The 17553-nt window shown below is 39.7% G+C and overlaps 1 protein-coding gene across 1 annotated transcript in view; it reads right to left on the bottom strand.

Annotated features, from left to right (window-relative positions):
* The window catches only part of GRIN2A (glutamate ionotropic receptor NMDA type subunit 2A), a 189892-nt gene that overhangs the window by 8814 nt on the left and 163525 nt on the right, over nt 1-17553 (bottom strand). The window contains exons 11-13 of the mRNA XM_059484215.1: nt 15896-16083; nt 4927-5165; nt 1698-3358 (exon numbers count right to left, since the gene is read on the bottom strand). Coding sequence (XP_059340198.1) covers nt 1698-3358; nt 4927-5165; nt 15896-16083 — 2088 coding nt within the window. The remainder of the gene's footprint in view (nt 1-1697; nt 3359-4926; nt 5166-15895; nt 16084-17553) is intronic.

Raw genomic sequence — 17553 nt, 5'->3', positions numbered from 1 at the left:
AAATGGGAGAGCACCACCTCTGGAACACTTTCAGTAGTTAAATGTACTAATACTTATATTTACTTCTTTAGTTGAAATTAAATTTGCAGCTGTACACTTTTCTCCTGAAAGGCTTCCTCTCTTCCCTTTCATGCTCCCTTATGGTTAAAATCTAGTGGGGTTTTTTATTCCAGTGAGGGTATGGAAGGGTGTGTAGCAGACATTTTATTTGTGAAATAATCTGACATCTATAGAAGGAAAAGTCATATAACAATGCATCCCTGTTATGTGAATACCTTTGTGTATCAGTAAGTGATAATAAAGTTACTGTTTCTTAGTTACATGTGCATATATTCACTTTATACAACAGACTTGGTTGTAGAGGTTAGAAAAATGGTCTGATGTTCAACAAATATGCGCAATATTGTGGAAGGAAGAAGTCCTTTCAAAGGTGTTAATCCTTCTCTGTGTATGGAAATAAATGGTACCACACTCCTCACTGACCACACTGAACTTATGGCTGTCGGTGTTTGATACTGTATTAACAGCTTTAGTACTATTAATATACAATTAATTAGTTGTCACTAATACACTATGAACAAAGAACTACAGTGGGTTGGGATTTGGTTTGGGAAGTGAAAGAATAAAAGAAATACTATACAGCCCTGAGTAATCACCAGTAAGGGGCAAATGCAAACTTACGTACACATTAGGCCTCAAGGTTACTAATAAAGTCCACAGCTCCATAGTAAGTGCCATATAGTGATATCTAAAAATATATACTCTGGATTAGGCAGCTGTGAAATTTCTGACAAGATTAATGCAAACTTTTCAATGAACTTACTTTGTAATGGTAAGTGCATGTGCAATATAAGAAAAGCATTTGTACATGAACATTAACCAATATCTATGGGGCTTCCTTTTGGTACACAGCAGTTCACATGTTTGGGGTTACTGCCTTCCCATCTACTGTCTGTCAGTCTAGAAGGAACATCCTAATTTTTGTGCTAACACATTGTATTTTATTTATTAAGGTCCTGGGGTTTGGGGGTTTTTTAAAATTATTTGGCTTTGAAAATGATTATGAAGCTAAAATATATTTTTGGAAGTCTTAGCTTTCTTTTCTCGTTTACTTTTGAATCTGTGCAAATGCATCCCTATTTCTTGTTGTCTGTGTCATACTACATGCATACCATATTGCTTATCCAGTACTAGAAAATCATTAAACATTTCTAAGGACAAAAGTACATTGAATGATACTTAGCAACATAAATTAGAATAACTGAAATAGTAAAATAATTAGGTACAAAACAGCATAGTTGCCAACATATATTGGGGCTATTTCAGTACAACTTGCCATTTATATATAAAGCACACATAAATGGCTATTTTTTATCCTTTTTAACAAGACATATTTTAAAAGGATAGATCAGAGCATACCAGTTTACCTATTCATGTACAAAAGTACATTGGGAAAGGGAGAGGTTTATGTATCATTTACCAGAGCAGGATACTGTTAAAGGAAAAATTCTCCCTCTAAGATGGTGGCAACTATTCTTTCCCTATAGATAAAGTGTTCATGGAAAATTTAAACATCTGATTCAATGCTAGGCCTTTTCTTATACACACGTGTATTGCTACAGGAATTTAAAAACCTTGGAGTTGAGTACAAGCTATTCCTATTTGCAACATAAGGCAAAACATGCTCTGAAATGTACATGTCATTATGGATCCGACCATCCCTGGAAGAGTATGATGCTGTAGACTGTATGGATGACCTTAAATAATTATCATTTCTTCCTCTTGTTGGCAATGAATGTTTATAAAGATCAGCTGGACTTCGCCTAAGAGATAAATGCTGGTCATCACGATAGGAGTGCAGGAAGGGGTTATCATCCGAGTGAACAGCGTACAGGGACTTGCTCCTCTTACTGTCCTCCAGAGCATGGGTTAAAAGTGAGGCCTTGTTGCCCAACAGTTTGCTTGAGGGAACACTAAACATGCTTGCATACGGACTACTTTGAAGAAATTTCTCTCTTTCTTTCAAGCTTATACTACGAGAAGGTCTTCCAATATCAATTTCCCTGGACTTATCAGCGATATTATCAAAAGAGTGTTGCCTGCTAATCCTCAGTTTATTCTTTTTAGAATATTGCAGAGCACTACTTTGTGACCAAGTACGCTCATATATTTCTTCAGGAAGTGATAAGTTCGTGGTGTCCTGCAGCATCTGATCTTCCTCAATGTCATAGAGGTTCCCCATCCGCAAGCACGCATCGCATTTATAGGGAGATCTGGTCGAGTAGTGCCCCGCGTAGGTGGGCATGTTGGAGAGACAGCTCCTGCAGTGCGTGGAATTCTGCCTGAACCTATCGTTCATGTCACCTAGGGAAGTATTTTTTTCTTTGAGAGTGTAGTGCTTTCCATAGAGTTTAAACTGGTCATTATTTGGAAGACTGTCTTCATTATGTGATGGAGTCCTGTTGGCGTGCTCGGCTTTCCTGTAGTTGTCGTTGTGATCTTGGTAAACATCAGGAAGCTCTACAGGTTCTGGAAGGACAATGTTTTCGATGTACTGAGGTGTGTCCAAGCGGAACCCTGGCTCCTTGTCAGCGTCAATTGTGTAGATTTTATCCCGTGGAGAGCCCTGTTTGGTTTTCAGATATGTCAGTTCCACATCACTAGTGTCTTTTGGGTATTTTGATGCTACTGTCCTTTTTTTAAAATTGTCCTTGGTTTTGTGGTGCTTGTTGTTGTTTTCAGCTTCCATGTGGCAAGTAGCTCTGCTTGATGTCTCTGAGACATCTGAATGAACAATCTCTTCAGGAAGGTATCTTTGGCTTTTCAATGAAAGCTGCCTGTTTTCCTCAGACCCGTTTTCTCTCTGGGATCCTTGGCCCTGACGTACAGAATCTTGGCGTAAAGATTCAACAGATTTCATCCAAAGCTGCCTGGGTCTGGAGTTGACTTTTGCTTCTGTTGTTACTGCAACCTCTACTGTATTTGGATTGGATTCATTCAGTGTGAGAGGATGCTGCCCTTGGAAAACATAATTGTTCAGGTTGTCCTTGTGTCGATTGCCAGGAAGTGTCTGCAGTTCACTTATGTTGTCACCAAAAAAGTTGTCCTTTGTCTGAAAGGATCTGTTATCAGAAAACACCAAGTTTCCCTTATCCATGACCATGTCCATAATCAAAGAACCCCTCTGAATAAAATCAGCTGTTCTTTTGGGGGAGTCAATTCTTGAAGGGTTGATATTGGTCATGTTTTTCGCTGTTCGTAGCAGTTTTAACATGTTAGTTTGTGAATTGGTCAAAGAAAAGTCAGGAGACTTCTTCTTCTCTTCAATGTGTACTCCATGAATGCAACTGTAAATACCCTGTAATATGAGTAATATAAGACAAATTAAATCACTAGGTATAACTTTTCACAACTTCTATTTTAGTTTTAATTAGCAATAAAGAAAAATTAAACATTTCTTATCTCATTACTGGAAAGATTAAAAGTACATCTCCAACTTTTTATCATTTCCTTGCATTGAAATGGAGGAATATTTTCTGCTATATCTATTAGAACTACAAAAGAAAAAAACTGCCAGTATTTCACAATCTAGTGGTCTGTCTTGACATCCCCAGCTTATTCCACAATACAAGATTAGAAGGTACCCCAAAGGCTTCCCTAATCTTGTCACAAAATGAAACTAACCTTCAGTAATAGATACTCTCTTATTTTAAACCAGTGATTCAGTTTCCCCTCTAAACAAGCCTGTAGTGGGACTATTTTATTGGAGATTAAGGTATTCTTCGCTTGTACTGAAATAAAAAGGCTTCTAGCCATCATATTTTAGCTTTTCTAATCCCTATCTCAAAAAAACCCAGCTCTTTTTAAAGCTGCATCTGAGTTAATTGTGAGCAAAAGGCTGAAGCCCATTTTCTCACTTCAACCTCTTTGGTCACTCCTGTGAGCCCAATTGACATTTCCAATCCTGTGAATTAGCAATTCTCAGACATTTACCTTTGGCATAAATACATCTTTTCCCCTGCAATTCTTAGGAGAATTTCATATAAAAAAAGCCAGAAACATAAAGTTCAAATATAAAATGTGGAGGTTAAGGTGCATGTGGTTTCTAGACAATCCCCAACAGGGTAGTGCAGACTATTTTTAATGCAGTTCCAAAATGCTCCAATCTACTCAACAGGGTAATTGCAGCACACTTTAAAGCAATTAGCCATTTTCAGTTCTCCTCAGCTATATAAAAAATCAAGAAAAATCAATTACCTAATGAAAGTTCTATCTGTTTTAAAAATATATTAAAAAAAAACCCAACCAATTTGTCAAAAATAATAGAATAAGCCACATTTCCATTTTTTTTACAAGTATCAGTTTCTTGCATAAGTAAATCCCCTTTGGGTCTGGGAAAGTTATCATTAAAATTTGCCTTAGTGACTAACCAGACATAAATGATACCTGTGTTTGACCTTTTCTCATACAGTTTATTCAAGTTTTTTATCAAAAAAAGCTTACAAAAATATTCCACTGTATTTTTATGAATTAAAATTCTCTTGCTTAAGAAATGCACAAAGCCAACAGCTAATGTCTCTTATCAAATTAGGTTTTTTTTTTTTTTGGATTTTTAATGTGGAAATAAATACATTTCCTGCATCTACAATTTCTTCATTGAAATTTTCCTTTACTGTATTTGTTTTCAGTATTCAATTACTGATTATCCTTGTATAAAATAATTCATATCCTGAAAAATCCAATGGATTAAGACTTCCCAAAGACTGCAAATACATCTTAAGCCCATTGACTACTCCAGAGCACCACGCTGCTTCTCTAACCTGGATTTTAAATGTTCAGGTTGGAATAAAAGGAAGGATGAAATTTTAGGGAGGCAGCGTTTATTCCTTCTGTTGCCTAAAGGGGATAAATGAAAGCAGTACTGACCCTGCTGATTGAGAACAGCAATCCTGGCCTATCTGAGCAGACTCCAGTGAAGCAGAATCTGAGTTTCCAGTAAAATAAGTGCTCCCAGACAAAGGTTATTAAGCTGAGTGCCATGGCTGCTGCGAGCATGTAGAACACTCCTGCCATGTTGTCGATGTCCAGCTGGCTGCTCATGACTTCGTTCTTCTCGTTGTGACAAATACCAGTCAGCCACAGGGTTTCTAACTCTTCCATTTCCCCTAAGGAGAGCAAGGAGTCAAACCAGTTAAAATGCAGAAATCACTGCTCACAGAATTCGAAAGTCTTTGCAAGTTTAAAAATACAGCACCGTTTAATGCTTCATTCGTGGAGCACTGCGGACTTATCGAGCCAGGAGTTGCAAATATAGCAGATTTCAACTCACAGCACCCTAGTTTCAGATGTCCTCAGATTTCATAAATTACGTGGGAAGCTGGATGCTCTAGAAAGCAGGATCGGCGGTTTAGACAGAACATTTTCTGCTTGCTATAACTATTAGGACTTGTTATAGAGAGTGGAGTGAGTTAGTGAAGAGCTGGGACAGGCTGTGTTGATCAGAGGGAGAACTCGTCAGAGAAGCATCCGGACACCCAAACAGACCCTTTCATGCCCCCTCCTCTCCACTGCCCTGCACTTGGTACCCACCTGATCCACTCTGATCCCTCCCTTTGGCCCTTCCCTTTAACATCACAAGACAAATTTCACAAATTCTTGTAATTCTTTTAGTGTGCCATGAGAAGTTTGTTCTTTCTCATCTGATCCGTGATGACATTATTTCTTCTTTGTAAATAAACTGCAGTGTTGTGGCTGAAGCCCTCCTTCAGAGACACATCTGGTCTCTGCATTTATCTCTGGTATCTATTCCCTGGTGCTGCTGCCATTCCAGCTTCCTGGGCAGCACCACAAACACCAACAGCCTCATCCCATGCCTGAAATGGAGCATTGCTGGTTCTGGCTGTGCCCCATCCCCACTGCCATTAAACAACTCCACTTACAGCTAAGGAAGCAAATCCACTCCCTCCCTCTCTTGTGCACTCTTAACTCTGAGTCCATATTTCACTGATGAGATTTGGCCTCAAATGAAGGACACTGTCACCTAGCAATGCTTGCTACTGCCAGCATGGACAGAGGTGGGCAAGAAACTGCAATTGTTCCTGCCAACATTTTTTTTTATTATTATTATTTTGCATGATTGACTAATTTTCAGACATTTAGTGGTGTTCTTACTGAAGCACTGCATGGGCATACAGGCCTTTTTACTCTCTTGGGATATAGTCAGCTGAGTAATTATTTTATAATGTTTAATGTCATAAACTTCATTGTTTATAGAAAATACAGCAGGCAATGTAGAGGGCCAAAAAGGACAGTATTAAAAGGACAGTATTAAAAGGACAGTATTAGCTTTCTTGGTGTGTTTTCCAATTTAAGATATGGCTTCAATATGGGGGAAGAATTTCCATGGTTCCAATCCCTAATCCTTAGCCAGTGATTAGGGAATACATTTTCAGTATTATTATAATTCATACATCATTGGAAATAAAGAACAGAAAAAAATGGCTAGAAGCTATATTGACATTTCAGCTACCTTCAAGCTAGACTAGAAGATCAATGACCTGCTGTGAAAAAGCATTTTGCAGGATAGGGTGCCAGGGCACCAGGAAAGCTGCAGCCCACAGATAATTTGGATGTGAGTTCCAATTGGAAATGGAACACAACACTGTGATGGAGAAATTGCTTCTCAGAGAATGTGAATGAAAAACTGAAGTAGAAAGGACAAGTTCTGATGCACTTTAGCAAAGGCATTTCACAAATTTGTAAGAGGGATTATTCGGTCTCTAGCTAATTCCAAATTTAATTTTGTGCTTGAAGCACGAATTGAACCTCTACATCTGCAAAAGGCAATGTGTCTTCTCCCAAATTACAGTGTTCAATCTTCAAAATACCTAAGAGCATCCCAAAGAAGAAAGTCAATCCTAATGAATCTTTAAAAATCTTCTAATCCAGGACATTGGGACAATAAATTATTAATTGTAGCAGCATAGATATTGCATACATAGATAATTGGGGTTCATTATTACATTTCCATCTCTTAGAACATTTGGATTTCTTTTGTTCTGCTAAACCTCAGTGGACTGTTTCCCTTGTCTCTCTTTCAAGTCCTCCCCAAGGTCTATGAATAAAACTCACAGAGGCCATGGAAGAGAAAAGAACCCAAGTCCAAAGAGAGAGCAATATTTCTGGTCTGTGCATTAGCTGAAGCCCTGCCAATCAGATCTCATCACTTCCCACAGGAAAGCTCACATCTCCCATGATTGTCAGGCATCAATTTGATTTGACTGCTGTGCCCTTTCACTGTTCATAACAAAATTCACGAAGGAATTTAAACCTCTATTTTATTACTGCTTCCTCTGTGTTCCTTTCCCTTTGGCATGTACATTTAAAGTAACTATTGATAATCCAGCAACCTTTCCAAAAACATCCCGACAGAAATGAGCTAAGCTTGTTTTGAGTCAAGATAAATGACAGTGCCCTGGCAAGCAAAGAAGAACAAAGCATCCCAGAGCCTTGCAGATCCTGCTATTGCAATATCCCTTCCATAATATCAGACAATTACAGCAACGTTAATTAATGCTCAAAAGGAATCCATATTTTTAAGACAGCAAAGCACTGTTTATCATTGGATTAGCATATCTGTGGAATGATGCTGTCTGGGAATGGACATATTAGCTGATAATTCTGGTCTCTCCATATAAAGCAGTTGCCATTTCCAGTATATATTTTTATACATGTGCATAAATATTTACATATGTGTGTGTGTATGTACACAAAGAAAGACAGACAAAAAACTGGTAATAATCTAACTGTAATAACACTTCAGCATAGCTGACCCTATAAAACTGGCAAAATGCCCAGTCTTCTTATTGCTTTTCCTGCCCATTACACTTTAAACCAGATAGTCACAGAAACCATAACATTTTTATTACAAAATCCTCAGGCATAAGAAACTTTTTTATCTGTGGTGTCAATTCATTCCTTATTAAAATCTATCACTTAAAAAACTGGCCTGGAGTTTGAATTCAAAACATTGAACTTTGAGGCTAGTTATAATTCGGTTCAGAAAATAAATTAATTTAAAAGAACAAAGTCCATTTGGAGAAATGTTATTTTTCAAATCTTTTTGGGTGGTCTGGCTTGTGAGTTGAATGACACCTATGGCAATATATTACAGTAGGCAATTGAAAGGCCAGCAATTTGTGATTACCAGGCACTGGAGAGTTCAGTCATCCCTGTGTGTGCATAATACTCATTAGCAAGTGGGAGCTCCAAATATCCCATAAAACAGACCTTGAAATTCTAAGTCAGCAACCTCAATATCCATAAATGCCAGGCCTCACTGAACTGAGTGTTAATGGAGTTCAAGTCTGCATCTAATTGGGGGGGGTCTCAAGTTACTCATAAATATTAATCAGACTTATTTTAAGGGGTTTTGTTTCTTCTTCAGGCACTTACTAAAGGAAACTAATGCCACAATCATTTCCTACCTTCATTCATGTGTGGACTAGATTAACATGTAAATGAACAGCTGATCTCAGTACATCATGACACTTGCAAAGACCAGAAAATGAAGTGTCACTGTGTATTTGACAAAAAAGTACAGTGTTTATTTTCTGTTTAATACATGCACAATCTATTTAACCTGAAAAACTCACAAATGACTACATGATTCCTACACTAAGAGATATTTTAAAAATTCTATAGCACTGTATAAAAAAAGATCTGCTTCATTTATAATGTAAGAATGAGCATGAGCAAGTGCTTTAAAAATCCATAGTTCAAGCAATGTTGAGTGTCTGCAGTATTCATTCAAAGCACACTCCAATAAATTACAACATTCCAGCTCTCTCACTGGTAATCCAGCACTATTTACAATGGGTTCAGGTTACCCATCCCTTTGTGCTCCTCCTGGGTTTGTTCCTGTGGCTATGGAGCTCTCTGCTGGGGCTGCTATTTGCACAGAAACATGCCAGTTGGCCATTTGGCCTGCACAACCCACAAGGGCCTTCCAATCTACATAAACTCCTCTGGCCTATTTCACACGTTATCATCCTTGGAAAGCACTGATAAACTGTCCACTGTGTCCCCCGAACAATTTTGTCACAATAAAAATTTCATTATCCAGACACAGAAACCATACAGCCTAAAGGGTACAATTACATGCTTTTCCTCATCAGGGCCCTTAGCAGGCTGTGCCACCCATCCCATCCCTCACACAGCCTGAGTCACTGGCTCTTGAGATGTGCCAGCTCTCTGGGACTCCTTTAGGGGAGTTACTGGTCTCCTCAAGTTCCTTTTGTTTCTGTGGCACAGAGGCACCTGCAACCACCTGAGCACTGGAACCCGCAGTGCTGGGTGCACCAGCACCAAACTTCAGCACCTGTATCAGCACCAGGCCCTTCAGCAGCTGTATCAGCAACTGCAGCTGCACATGCAGTCACCCACCCCTGACTCCAAAAAACATTGCCTTGCACCAATGAGAGTTGTCTGGAAAAATTAATTCTCCTTATATTGTGTTGTGTCATGCATCGCAGCCATCCCTGCTCTGTGTAGCCTGCACATCCTGCAGGAGGAAAGGAGGCCCTGTCCCAGTGGGGAAAGCAGAGCTGCAGCCCAGCACCCTTGTGCTTTGCTGGTTAAGTACAGCAGACCTCTGGAGTCAGCACTTCCCTGGCACTTACATAAGGCCCGGGCCAGGAGCAGGGCACTGCAGGAGATCTCAGTGCATGTGTCACAGCAGAAGGTGCCAGAGGAGCTGGCTGCTGGTGACAGTGTCAGGGCCTCTCGTGCAATGTCCTATCCTGAGGATCAGCCAGCACAGCAAACTGGCATGTACCCAGAAGAGATGATCAGCAGGAGGGTTAAATATGTACATCCACACTGGTCAGATGAAGGGCATCATCCTCACAGACCCTGGCGGCACTAACACTGCTTACTCAGGCTGGACAAAGGGTAGTTTTCAAATTTAGGGGCAGACTGTTCCATGTTTACTGTGGTAGAACTCCCCCTGAGAGAGGAGCAGGATAGCACCTCACCACTTGGGGACTTTAAAATAAAAGGGTGTTTCCCCCTGAATAGTGGGGTCAGCAGCCAAATGGGTTGATGTGCATTTGGTTCAATAAGCTCATCAATTCCAATCTGACCCAGTTATATGATCCATACAGAATGTTTCAGAGAAGAGATTACATAAAAGCACAGCAACTTTTCAAATTCAGCCTGGATCCCCCAAAACAATTTCTCTCAGTCTTATTTTCTGAGTTATTTCCCCCTGTAAAAATAGCAAGAGGAACACAGATGACTGACAGCAATAAACTTACTGTGAGCTAATGACTTCACTCTGCATGTCCCCATTAGTTAAGGATGAATTAACAGAACTGCTAAGCACGACTTTCAATATTACAATCCCTCTAACTCTTGTTCAGCTACACAAACGCCCTCCACTTATACACTCACACTCTTCAGTCACATTTGTTCCACCCACTGCTTAAGGAGGACACTAAATATATAAACAGAAAATCACTGTGATTGTGGGTGTATTCTGCCTGAGCAGCACACACTGAAAATATGTCCTTATAATCACATACGTATTTCCTTCTTGGGCTTTATCAGCCCGTGTGAGTCACACTGCTACACTTCCTTATAATCTAGACAGTGATTTGGAAGGCTTATGCTAAAATATGAACAAAATAGCAAAGAGCTTTCCCCTTCCAGATGTAAGGGGGCAAATCTCATTTCCATAGTTACCTATTACCCGTAAGGACTGGGAAGCAATTATCCACCCAGGAAAACAATTCTTAGTGTACTAAGCTGCCCTAAAAGCACATGAAGATTAACCAGAACTGAAAGTTATTAGGAAGGGATAACAGACTCTGTGGAAACTCAGACCAGAACCAGTTTTCTTCTTTATGCCTCTGTCTAATTGCTTTAAAGTTTTCAGCTTCAAGGGTTAAGGGGTTAATACAGCTACACCATCTGCCCTCTTCCTGGAGATCTCTTCCCACACTGTCTTTTGAACTGAGCTCTTAATCTGCAGGTAGTGCAATACATTACAAATACCTCAGAAAAGTAGATGCATAACCTGGCCAGCTGGCTGGTACTCAACACTCCTCCCCAAAACTGCTCTCTTTACCCAGCTTTTTCTGTTCCTTGTATCCAACCATTTCTGCTGCCATGAGTGTTTGATCCCTCTATTCTGCTGCATCCCTCATAGCTAAAGGCTCCTTGCTGTCTTTCTCTTCATTTCATTCACACTCAGGATCTCTCTTACTCTCTTAATTCTGAAGCAGCTTTGTCATTTGTAGCTCAATAATCTCATCTTCTCAAAGAGAGATGGGAGAAAGACTGAAAGAAAAAGAGAGGAAGAGAAAACTAAATTCTCCTCAGTTTCTATGCACCAGTGGTTCTACACCAAACCCCAAAGACAGAGTGCTATGGGTTTCAGAAACAATTCCTCCCAAATAACTTAGTGGGATATTTTTAGAAAAAGTACTACTCTTTAACTGGCCTGTGCAGCTCAAGCCAGAGGAGTATCAGCAACAGCTGGGCCTGCAGGCAGGTGCCTGAAGCTCCTGCTGTTCCTGGAGGAGCAGGGCTGTGTTCCCGATGCTGCGTCCAGAGCTGGGCACTGCAGGCTGTGCCCGAGCCCTCTCCCACTGCTGGCACCTCACCCCCTGTGTGCCCACAGCAGTGACAGTGCCAGGTGCCACGCTGCTGTGGGGACATCAGCCTGCCCAGCTGCTCCTGCAGAGGTTCAGAACAGAATTCCAAGCAGGGATCATGCGATTCCCCAGCGCGCGGCATTTCTGTTCTGACACATTCCTGCGGCCGTGGGCGGAGGATCCAAACAAAATGATGGTGCTGTTTCTTAGCAGCCGTATCATTTGAGCTGCTTCTGAACTCCTGGGTGCTTCTACTTCTCAACAGAAGATTGAGATTCTGTCTCAGTAGAAATATTTTTACTTCTCTGTTAAAAAACAATGGAGGTTTCATCTTGTGACCACAGCAAGACAAAAAAAGCAACACAACCACCATTGGGCTTTAGAGAATAATACCAATGATCAACTATCTTAAACAAAGCTGCAGATGTTAATCATCAACTCAAAGCTTTTGCAGATAATGAGATGTGCTGTACAGAAAGCAAGATGAACAAAGCCAGAAATTCACTAACAATGCACTTCACTCATATCCCTTACGCAAGAAAAAGCAACTCCTAATTCTTTCTGCTACAAAGATTCAGAGTTCCAAAGCAATTAATCTTGCACTAACAACTGCTCATTCATCTCAGCTTCCCATGAGCAGGGCTATCTATGTGAACTTGCACAGACCAAGGGATGAAACCTTTTGAGCACAACTATACTTTTGAGACAATTAAGTAGCTGTTCTTTAAACTCCTCAGCAACTCATTCCCATCATTCTTTCCTCTGTCTCTTTTCCTCCTTGTTAGAGTAACAAATTTGGCATCTTGTAGCCAGCTCCTTACACTGAGACTTCAGAGCTGCTCCCACAGTGTGATTGATAATTGTCAGTGTAATTGGTCCACCCAGTAGAGCTATCCTAAGGATGGGAACACTATTCGTGTACAAACATATATAGATAACCACCAGTGAGAGCTTGAAGTTATCCCTAACAAAAGCCTGCAGCCCTCTGAATTTAGTTAATTCTTTTTCCAGTGCCAATAAGATTAAAAAGAGGGCTCGAAGTCATTGGCTTTAAAGCAGAAACAGCATCATGCTTTGAGGAGTATGAAAAGATGCCCCTGCATGAACAAGCAATTAATTCTTCAGCTGGATGTTTTACATCAGCAAGGAAGAGGGAAGAGGTTCCTACCCACTGCACAAAAAATTCATTTCAATGTGTAAGTGAACTGGCTTAGATAGGAGAATGATAGAGAAGCAGCAAGGAAAAAAATCAAATGAGAAAAATCACAGGAGAAAGACACGTGCAGAGGAAATTGGAAGCTCTAAAATATATTTCAAAAGGCCATTTCAGTACTGGGTAAATGTAAAAAATAAATGAGATCATGGCTTTTTGTATGTGCAATCAGATATACTTTTACACAAATTACTTGGTCTTATCCAAGGTTTTTCCTCTTATTAACATATTATTCATATAAAGAAACAGTGTTTGTTGAATTCATTAGAATGTTTTCTTCTTATAGTTATGGAACTCATTAGGTTTACAATCATTCACTGAAATTATTCCATACCCTGATGAATGCCCTATTACACATACTGAAGAATAATTCAATCCTACTTGGGGCTCTGCTCTTTTACAGCTTATTCTTTGAGAATAATATATTCTACAGAAGCAATACATGTGAAATAAGATTTCTGCCTTCGTTTGTGTTTGCCTATTTATTTAAACAACCTCATTCAGGCTCCACTCAGCCTTTCCCAGGAGTACTCTCTTAGGATGAAACTTTCCCCCCAACCATACTTGCTTTTAGTCTAGAGAACTTCAAAGAGATTTTTAGTGATACAGCAAAGTGATGTTGGTCTGAACTCTGGGTTCATCCCTCCTAGCTCACCAAAACAGAGTTATGTAAGTTCACAGCTAAAAAGATTATCCATCGAACTACTGAAGTTAGACATGGATTACAAAATCAGGTCAAGCTAGTTCCAGGCAATTACTCTTTACATTTAATTTCTTGGTGTTTAGTTCCAGTTCACCTGCAATGTACTTTGTAACTCAGCAGAAGAAATTTCATTATTAGGGCTTGTTTGTTGATTTTTTTTTTCTCTTTTTTTCCCCCCACATTTGGTGGAAAATCAATTGTTTTCCCTGAAAATGGTCATCTAGACCTGTGAGACAAAGTGAGACAGTTCTGGGACTCAAAGAAACATACCTACAAGAATTTCTACACATCCTACATGTCCAACTACTATTCTCTTTTCTCTTTACTAGAGACCACACCATTTTCTGAACAAACGTAGGGATCCTTCACAGGAGAAAAGTAATGTTTTAGCATTCCTGGGTTGTTCAGAGTAACTTCTAATAGTAAGGAAAAAATACCATAAATGTAGTCACAATTCCCATGGTTTGTGCATTCAACATGTTTGCTTATCTTCTGAGCAGGGCACAAACATTTCATAATGAGGTTTCATTCACCTGGGTGTTCCCTTTATCTATTGCTATTCTGTAAGTTTTAATATTGAGTTTTGTGGACAATTCATTTGTATTATTTTAAGCAACTAAAAATGGGTTAAAGATATAAGGATTTGTATGCTATGGAAGTCCACAGGTCAAAGTGTAAACACAGGGTAAGACTTGTCACACTTTGCTCCCACCCACTTTGTTTTGTGCCTGATATTCAGAGTTGAGATGAAGCATAAAAATGCAGCACATTCAGTATTTTGATGAGATTTTTCTTAAATAGCTTCAAGTGCTTTCCCTTCAATTTCATTTATTATTGTTCTCTGTCATTTAATTTTTTGTGTTGGATGAGAAGTATCAAAAATGCTGAAGGAGTAAGCATGAAGGAAATGCAAAGTGAAAGGAATGGACACTCAAGTATTGCTGTGGACACATCTGTAGGGGTTAGCCCACACTGAGAAACACAACCCAGATCCTCCCTCAGGCTACAGGAGATTTTTCTTCTTTAGTATGGGACCAGTAATTCAACTTCTCTGATTCCTCATTTAAAAGTGGCTCTGAATTATAGCACCTAATAATTCTTAACAGTATTACACAAACAGAAAATAATATTCAGGAAAATGTGAATGTTTGAAAGGCAGCCATTGCAGGTCATTTAGGCATTCCTTCACCCAAGTTAGAGAGGTTTCTTCCACAGCCTCTCTAAACCCAACAGATGGATATGATGGCACTGTTATTTCCATATATTCATCAGAAAAAATGCATCAGCCGTGATGATGACACCTCTTCCAGCTGTTTAATGTTATAATAGGAGTAAAATCCATGTGCTGGAAGACTTACACACTCATTGTCTGCCCCATGAAAATTAATGTCCTGTGGTTTACGGAACAGGAGGCCACTCTGCTAAGTCCTGCTCTCTGCCACTGTTATTACACTGAAATTCACTATTCTTACCCTCAATTGCTTCTTACTGGTGACATTAAAGCATATTTATCTTTTCATAAAGCCCTCTCTTTCACTGATAAAGAAATGCAGAGTCAACACACACATCTATGTAAAAACCAAAATAAAGATTATGTAATACACACCATATCCCTATCTGATAGAGGATTTCATCAGTCACACCACAGAAAACTTTTAATTACCATATTTCTATTTGCTCCCACAGGTGAAACACGAAGCTTTCTACAACCAAAAAGGAGTTCATACCCTCTGTGGAGACTGAGTCATCACTGCTGTTTTCAAATATATCAAAGATATGCAGCAAGTTTTCTACTGCAGGGCAGAAGTGCCAAGAGGACCTACAGTTCTTCTATTTCATGTTAGAATAAAAAATATTTGTTTGAAGTGCAATGAAACGAGTCACCCTAATTCAATTTCATAGGCATTCTTTCAGCAGAAGTTTGAATGAAACCATCCTGGATTGGGGATCACTCACATCAGCTCAGAACTGAGCTGAACACTTTTCAATAGCAGAACAGTCATGCTGAAGGATAACTCATCTACTAAGAGACAAAAGCAAAGGAAATAAATAAATGGATAAATGCTCTCTAACACTTAGGCTAGCTTTACTTTGTGATGTATATGAAAACATTTTCTGAAAATAGAGGCTGATGCCCTTGGTGGTGAGGTGAGTGGAAAAGAACTCCTGTGTCAGCACCAAGAAGTAATTTTACTCTGTTTTACCTTTTTTTTTCATTTTAAAGACTTCAAGAGAACAGTACTAGCAGGCTCAGAGCTACTAAAACTGAATTAACTGTGCATACACAGAGGAAGAAAAGAAAGGAAAAAGCTTGGTCCCTACCATCTCCCACAAACTGGAGGAGGGCGAGATCAATTTGTCTCTTCCAAGGTGATCCTTTCTGGAGAGCAATCCCATAGCCAGTAGTGGCAAAGATGTACCCACTGCCTATTGTGACAAGTTTGCAGCCTTCATCTCTTCCAGCCTTGTAATTCAGCACTGCTGCATCATAGATGAAAGCATCCAACTTCCTGAAATAAAAGAAAACATTTTACAAACCAAATCATTAGGGACAGCTGTTGTCAGACTTCTTTTGTCCTTGATGTTAGGACCCTGTTGAATATCATATGGATTCTTTGATATCATTAATTACATATCCTGCTCTGCTGTATCTAAAATTAACAAAAGGCATCTATTTTAGTGAGGGGAAAGTAGGACACATAGTTTTGCATTTCTATTTTAAGGGATGCTGTTAAAAAATACTGAGCAGGAGAAACCAATCTACAAAATGTCTTGCCCTGATATCTTTGTATCTTTGCTCTTGGTATGGAGAATAAATACCTTGAGATGAAAAATGGTCTCCAAATCCAACAGAAATTACAAGAGAGAACTTAGAATTGAAACAAAAATAGACAATTAGTATATTTCAAATACTGAAGGAGACTGAAAATATTCACCAGTTTTACATACACACCCTTGTTTTATTTCTCTTTCCAAAAATAAACAGTGAAGGTGGAGGTTAAGTCCTTGATAAGACAAAGTCCTTGGTATGCTCCAGTATGTCAAAGTCCTTGATATACTGGAGCATATGTCATAGAGCTACCTAAATCCCACTGAAATATGATAGAAAATATTTCTTTATGATTCACAGTTCCAAACATACTATTTGTGTATCTGGAGCACAGCAGGAAGAAAAGAACTTGTGAAAAAGTTTAAGTCTTTTACCCCATCTACCTAAAAATGGAAGAATGTGATAATCCCATTCTCTAAAGAATACAGGGAACACAATAGGAGTGGAAAACAAACCCAGTAAAGAATGGAAAAGAAGCAATGTCCTCCAGGGATACTTTCTCAGAAGCACTGTAAAGCAAGCTAGAAGGCAGGTGCATGGATGTTTCACAAATGAAGGCAATGAAAATGCACATACAAGAGGAGGAGGCCATTTGGAAGGACAATCACTTGACAGCAGCAGATCCCAGTCAAAGAAAAGGCATTTTTGCACTGCCAGAAATTCACATGCAAACTTCAGAAAGAAACAGACAAAGCTTTATTTTGTATTACTGCCTTCATCTGCAGCCTAAACCATTTAAGATGTTTACTGCTTGCAGAAGAGCAGCGGAAGGAAAAAGATGTTGAGGCCTCAGCTCCAGCCTCACCTGAATGACACAGAAAAGCAAATCCACGCTATTCCCAGGAACACCCCCTCCCTTCCCAGCATCTGTGATCCTGCAGGAAGCCAGAGGAGCAGGAGGACAATTGGCTTTGCTGGGTGGTGTGGGAGTCTCCCCCTGAGCCCCAGGCCCTGCCAGCTGTGCCTGCTGAGCCTCTGCAGGGGCACAGAGCAGCACCTGCAGCACTGCTGGAGCCTCTGGCGGGCTGCAGCTGACACAGCTTGGCACCACACTGCCCACCAACAGTTGGGGTCTGTCTCCGTGGAAAGGCAGCTACAAAAATAAATGTACTGTCGCACAAACAGGTACAACAGCATCAGCTTCAATTAC

This window comes from Ammospiza nelsoni, chromosome 17 (genome assembly GCF_027579445.1).
Source record: "Ammospiza nelsoni isolate bAmmNel1 chromosome 17, bAmmNel1.pri, whole genome shotgun sequence".
In the NCBI taxonomy this organism is placed as follows: domain Eukaryota; kingdom Metazoa; phylum Chordata; class Aves; order Passeriformes; family Passerellidae; genus Ammospiza; species Ammospiza nelsoni.
This window is presented reverse-complemented; position numbering and strand designations above follow the sequence as displayed.